Genomic DNA, 7505 nt, shown 5'->3' with positions numbered 1-7505 from the left:
TTGAAAATCGAATGACATTTCTAGGTGGACAATGTATCCAAAATCTTTATCAACTTTAGATTTCTCAAGTACATTTTCATCTGAAAAGAATCAAATTTCTTATTGCGACGGTGGAAGAATCTGGAAGACGTCTACTCTTACACTATTGTACATCATCCTGTTTGTGCAAACTTAGTTATTGTTTACCACCGCAAAATATATAATTACCCTTGATCACTTCCAGCCATTCCTATCCCATTTCAACTGGAGTTCACCAACATTGATTTGACATTATTTCTGGATTATCAAGAATTGTTTGAATGATTATAATCACTTCTTGTATTCGATCAGAGATGAAGAATCATTACTATAAGCTCCCTATATGAGTTATTTTGTACATGTAGAGAATGTGAAAATCAATAATCATGATGTTGAACCAATGCTACGTCCAGGTGGTGTTCCAATTGGTGGTAGCTTTACTCAAGTGGAAGGTAGTGTTCTTCCAACCCCAAAGCTTAAAGTCGGTAATGGTGACAACTTCTTTCCTTAAAATGGGCGCTAGAATTTCAACAACAAGACACTCGTCAAACCAACTAAGATAAAAAAGTAAGTTGTTATTAATTTCTCTACACCCTGTGATCTAAAAGCCTTTATTTGCGATCTAATCAAATGTGGAGATATGAAAGGAATTAAAACTGAGGCTTCACTTAAGATGTTTGAAAAGAATTCTCGGTCTAGGCGAGCCCCGCCTTTGGTTAGAATAGAAAGGATGATTGACGAACTAAAGTCCAAACTTCTTGGACAACCACAGTTTATTCTCTGTTTGCTTTCAAAGGATGATGGCATTATGAGAGAGTTGCTTCTAGAATTCTGTGCTAGTTCAGGCAAACAGAAACCCGACAAGATTATCATCTTGGTGTATATATATCTCACCATGCTACGCGTTTCACTTCCAAGCCTTTGGAAGTCTTTATGAAGGTTATGAGTATTAGATTCTATTTAGTATCACAGTTCTACTCCTAGACTAATGATTAGACTGATACGAGTTACTCTAACCTTGATGGATGTGTTGCATTTTATCTATCCTGTCATTAGTTTGGTTGCAATATAACACTATCTTTATTTTAGTTGCTTGTAACTACGATTACTATTTTGGTTTAGTTGTGGTACCATTGGGGTTGACATATAGGAATGTTATGCTGGGTACATGATTGGTAGGCACTTACTTTTATTAGAGTTATGCGTAACTACGGTTACATTCCTGGTTATGAGCATAGCATCGTTTGAGAAATGGTATAAATATTTATGTGCAATATTTGATCATCAGAAGAGAATTATGAGCATGTATTTGAATGATCGAGATTATGACATGGAAATTTTATGATATTGACAATGTTGCCTGGGAAGGTAGTGTGTGAGCACGATCGAAGCTTTGTTCAGGTGATGTACGTGTATTTCCCAATGAGGGGCAAGATGGTAATATTACACCCTCAGGAATTCCTTCCTTGCTTGTCGAGACGACATTGAGTTATTGGTATTGAGGGCTACATACTGTAATATCAATAACTTATTGTTGGGTTCGTTAAGCAAGTGGGCAATTAGGTCCGTTTACTAGAGCATAGGTGAAATCTTTCAATGTTCGGTCTTTGATCTTAGTACAATTACTTTAACTTTACGTTATTATATATATACATAATTTGATGTTATGTTTTTACATATCTATCTTTGACTTGATATTTTTGTAAAGGATTTTATATTGAAGAATTGTACTGAAGGAGAAGGAAAGTATGAGCTTGGAGGCATGAAAGAGGAATAATTGCAATTTGATCGCGAAGGAATGACATTCTCTTTTATGCAACCACTCTAACTTGATATCTCATTCACGTATTTATTTTTCTACTGTCTTTTCCTTACTTTTGTCTAGTAAATGATTTTAAATTTCAGGGACGAATTTTTTTTAAGGTGGGTAGATTGTTACGACCCATCCCTGATTTTATGTTTTTATAAATCTTAAAAACAGTAATTTTACAAAAATGCCCTTAGAGGCAAAGATTTTGACGTACGTTGGCCATGGTTAAGAGACATAAGACTTATTCCGTTAAGGTATTCTCAAATTACTCGTCGTTACGAATGCATGGGCACAAGCGGAATTGAAATTGGAGTTATAACGAAGAAGTTATAAACGAGCAAAGTTAGGGGTGAAATTATCATTTGATAATAATCTGGATTTCTCCAGATAATTCTAAGGTGCCACATGGAGGGCTTGGAGAGGAAGGAATGGGCACTGCCCAATCAGAAAACAAGGAAGGAGGGAAATGAGAATGAGAGAGAAACGGGGGAAAAGAGGAAGCGGGTTCCTTCAACCTACGTGATCCGCGTAAACCGACCCATTTCTCCATATTTTCCGGTTGTTTTCCACCCAAATTTGGAAGGGATTTGGTTGTAAATTACCGAATAACCCACGGGGTGTTGTGACAACCTTGCTCGGGATCCACCAATTGTGAAACCATCTCCTTCAATTACCACCAATAGGACACTCCCCTAGAACCCATGAACAAAGCCCAGGGGTTTGTGGAGGTGTCGGAGTGAGTATGGAAGTCAAATTGAAGGTCACCCTCTATATGGTGGATTTTCGTGGAATTGGGGTTTTTCTCGGCCAAATTGGCCTTAGTCACAAGTATGAAAGTTGCTCCGTTCATTGAGATCTTCATTTCTATAAATTTTGGTAATTTTTTGAAATAGTTGGATTTTCCGACAAGTCGGGACGGCCAACCGCCACCTACGGCGGCGCGTGGCCAGAGGGCCGTCAATTCTATTTTTAGGTTAAATTAGATACCTAGAATTCAGTTCTGATAATTGTATGACGTAGGTTAATAGTTAGACCCTAAATTCTCAACGATACGTTAATGGGTCCTTATATGAATTGACGATTCGACCGTTGGATCGTCATAAAACTTTAATATGTTATTATTCGTAATATTTAAGGAATGTAAGAACTAATGGATTAGAAATTTGATATGTGGATCTCCCGGATCGAGTTACGTAGGGTTATGGACCCTACCGTCGATCTTTAACCGACGGTTGACTTTTGGTCAATGGGTCTTAAATCATTCTAGATCGTCCTTGGGGATGTGTTTAAGTAAATTACGTGTTCCATCAGTAAGGATTATGAAATGTGATTTGATATTTTCTCTAGGCGGTGATCGTTCAAGACATCTCGATATTCGTGCTAGGGAGTTCTAGCTCATATTCCAGGTAAGTAGGTTTTTGGTTTGCTATATATACGTATGTATGCTTTATGTTTTTCCCAGAAATTATTTTAAATGAAATGTGATTGAAATGCCATGGATGTTGACATGAGTGATGCTCATGAATGTTTATGTATGATTGACACGAGTGATGCTCATGAATGTTTATGTATGATTGACATGAGTGATGCTCATGTATAATTTTGGAGTACTTGACGTACCTTTGATCACCTAGTTGGTGATAATAGCGGTAGGATGCCGAATAATTTTAGAGTACTGGACGTACTTTTGATCACCTGGTTGGTGATAATAGCGGCAGGCTGTCGAATAATTTTTTGTAGTACTGGACGTACTTTTGATCACTTGGTTGGTGATAATAGAGGGCCTGGCTCTTTTGGGCATATGGGCCTTCGCCCTCCACATAACATTCTAGCCCATTATTTTGGGCTTGCCGTTTATTTATTTATTTTTTTTTATTACCCTCTGATGGGGTTATACAGATGTCTCTAAAAGATAAGAAAAGTAAATTACATCATTAAAAAAAATAAAGTAGTCGTTGGGGGACTACACTCCCCTTCATGATGAAAGTTTCAACTTTTTCATCATGTTGATGGGCATCTTCTGGTCCAACAGAAAGTGGAGACGGGGAACCTTGGTGGGCATCTTCTTATCTTTAATCATGTTATCCCATAGGATAATGGAATAGTGGGGCATATTAAATAAAAAAAAAGTAAAGCAGTCGTTATGAGCAAATCCATCTCTTATGACTCCACCAACAACAATCCCAGAGACTAAGAAAGTATGGTCAAAATATTGTTGAGTATACTAAACTTATCATGTGGTTGCTGGGTAAAGCTCCGGATGACAGCTCAAAGCAACAGAGACTAAGAAAGTATGGTCAAAATATTCCTCTCGTACGTTCCTCCGTAATTGTGTTTGGCGCTTCATTAGCTTCACCGCAAACCAGGAAGTTCAGCGATGAGGTTCATGTCAGTGGGGACGATGCACTCATCGTATCCTGTATCATCATCATCGTCGATCTCGGCGGGAAGGCAGGTCCCATGACCGTTGTAGTGGATAAAGAGAACGTCGCCAGAGTCGGTAAATCGGATGAGGTTCTTACGGAGAGAGAGCTTTTTGAGGTTGGAGAGGGTCGTAATCCGAGAGTCCAAACCGGTGAGGCGGTTCATTGTCAGGTCTAACTCTGTTAGACTCGGCGATAACTCGACCGAGTCGAGATCGTGGAACCGGAAGCTAGTGAGATCGAGGACCGTCGAGGACTGATCGTCGTCCACCATCTGATCATCATGATCTACGGGATTCTGACCCGGTGGTGGCGCTTCAGTCTTTCTCTGCAAATCCTTCATCAATTTTCTCAAATGAGTCTGGCTGGCGACGCGGACACAGAAAAGAGTTTCCTCACCGCAACCTTATTCTTTGCCCTTGATTTCTCACTTTCTTCCCATGCTCTGATAAGTGACAGCCTTTTCTCTGTTGCAACTTTTGCTAGCACATCATTGTGAATGATAGAACCCTTCTTACTTTTCTCTTTGGTAATAGGTTTCGAAAGCTTGTCAACAATAGTAGTAAGAGCTTTGGACTCATCAGGCTCGGCCTTGCTTTCAGGAGGAGGAGGTTGTGGAATTTCAGATTTGTCCTTGTGGGACACATGGTCTTTTGGATCTTCCAGAAGCGGTTTCTCTTTCTCCACCGGAGCCGTAGTCGGAGCGGGTGGAGGATCCGAGGGTGACTCGGATTCTAGCTTTTTGGATTCCTCTACCTCTGCCATGTTGATTGCTAAAGTTGGTTTGAAAGTGGAAAAAACCTTAAAGATTTCAAAAGGAAGGTCACTGTAGTCTTTAGAATGAGAAGATTATAGAAGTAATGGAAAAAGAGAGAGAGAGAGAGAGAGAGATGAGACTGGTTTCTTGGGTTTTTCTGGGAAAGCTTTGGGTTGTTGGGTTTTTGCAGATTTTGCATATTCACGGTGGGGGTGAAAAATGAAAGAGAACCGAAACAACTTTTCGTATCGTTTCCCACAGACGGCGCCAAATGTTGATGCACAAAACCGAAGGGGTCTTGGAACAACGTAAATCCGACCGTGAAGCTGTAAGAAAGTAAAGAACACAAGATGTATCGTGGTTCACCCCAATGTTTGAGCTACGTCTACACTGATGTTGATATTAGCTCACTCTGAATGGTGAATATACAAGAAAGCTAGAGGCAGTGTGCTCTCTAGCCTATTTTCTCTCTAGCCCATTTTCTGTGGCCTAAGCCTTGCCTTCAATCTTGGCCTCAAACTTGGCTCCTCAATGAGGAGAGTGATGAGTCATTTTATAGAATAATGGCTCCTCACTTATTACATATTTACCCTTCATTTATTAAATAATTACACTTGAGTCCCCCGAGTATTTATACGAGGTCTAAATACGGAGGCCCTAAGTATGGTACAAACAATATGCATTAGTGTAGTTATGCATAATGTTGCATGATGCTGCAGAGGCTCAGGTAAGCTACATGTGAGTACATTATGATGTTAGTGGTTGTGATGTATATTTCTAAAGAGAATGATGTTTTCAAAAACTTTGTTTTTGCCCACTCATATTTTCTGTTTTGCGCCCCTCCAGGTTTTAGTTGCTGAAGATTCGTATCGACGAGGATTCTTGGCGAATCTTAGTATAAGTTGCTACCTCTAAGGGTATGATCTTTACCCACACTACTGTACTTATGTTCTGACGACACGTATGAAGAGGGTGCATACCCGCTCACTAGCGCACTATGGTATTTAGGCACTTTTAGGTTTAAATTTACTTACATTTTCCATATAACTGCACTTTATGGCTTTGATGTGAAAAATAAGTTAACACACAAAATTAAACCCTCTTTTTATCAATTGTAGCAAAGTATGTAAATAGGGATCGTTCTAGACCGGGGATTAGGAGGGATTGCTAAACACTTGAAAACTGACTTAGAAATGTAAAAACAAAGTTTAAAGCACTAGATTAGACTCAAAGAATGCAAAACTAAACTCTAAAACACTAAAACGAACCAAAAGAATCAAAACAGCAACCAAACACTCAAAACTGCCTAAAAACCACTTTCTGGGCAGTTTTGAACACAAAGCATCAAATTGGACGAATTTGGGTTTTAACTTGTACCAAAACACTTAAAAACATAAACCAACACACTTTCCAATTAATCTAGGAATTCAAAATAATTGGGGATTTGATTTGGACGAAAATAAACTTAAATGGCAGATTGTAAGAGAAACATATTGTAATACAAAGTTATGAAGAATCAATGGATGATGGAATGGCTAAGGGGTTCTTCTCCACACATCAAATATATGCAACGTAAATCAATTTCCAGTTATCAATTCAATAAGTTATGAACCTCAACACTCCAAGTTAATTAGGTCCGCTTAAATTAACCTTCAGATTTCCCTAGGATCATTGAATTGGATGAATATGCATCGCAAACAAATTATTCCTAACAAGTTCTTTATATGAACAGCATGATAAAGATACAAGTTAGAATCATTACGTTCTTTGGAAATCATAAGCATCGACAAGGCATTCGTAACTATGAAAAGCATGATACTCTTGCCAGGAATCTACTTAACACGATCGTGACTAGCGACCTTCACTACTTACGAATATAAATTCATAACGATTAGGTGAAACAAATTTATATCCTAGCATCAAATTCAAGCATGCAAATTAAGCGTGCACTCTCAATCAACATACAAGAATAAGTTCTAAATCAAATGGTTAAGCAAATTGTATTCACGACTTATGTAACAATAACTGGAAGTAATCAACTCATTTCACATATATAATCATGGTTTTGAATACACCCTTAGCCAAAAACAAAATTAGCCAATCATACTTAAAACAAAACAAAGATTACATGAATTAGACATTAAAATCCAAAGAAAGAAAACACCTAGAATGCTCCAACTTGGCAGCAAGTGCATCCAAGATTCCTCCTTTCGCTTGCTTGCGGCAGATTGGGTTATGGACAGGTTTTGGGTAGTTTTATGGTGTAGAATGGATGGGGAATGGTATGAAAAGGTTTAGGGTGAGTGTGGAGGAGTGTTTGATGGTTGGAGGGTGGTAGAGAACTCGGCAAAGATGGTGGAATAAGGTGGAGTGGCTGTTATGTTTTCTGGGCACTAGAATGGTGTTTTTGGGGTGTTTTGCTGCCTAGGGTGAGTATGGACGAATTTTCTGCATGAATGATGAATATGGGAGGTTCAACCCTTTGCCAAGGGTTGTA

At 38.7% G+C, this 7505-nt stretch overlaps 1 protein-coding gene across 1 annotated transcript; it reads right to left on the bottom strand.

Annotated features, from left to right (window-relative positions):
- Positions 1-4602: 4602 nt before the first annotated feature.
- On the bottom strand, positions 4603-5016 carry LOC126609244 (remorin-like). Its single transcript, XM_050277217.1, has one exon. The coding sequence runs from the start codon at positions 5014-5016 to the stop codon at positions 4603-4605; it is 414 nt and encodes a 137-aa protein (XP_050133174.1).
- Positions 5017-7505: the final 2489 nt, after the last annotated feature.

This window comes from Malus sylvestris, chromosome 16, assembly GCF_916048215.2.
Source record: "Malus sylvestris chromosome 16, drMalSylv7.2, whole genome shotgun sequence".
NCBI classification, from domain to species: Eukaryota; Viridiplantae; Streptophyta; class Magnoliopsida; order Rosales; family Rosaceae; genus Malus; species Malus sylvestris.
This window is presented reverse-complemented; position numbering and strand designations above follow the sequence as displayed.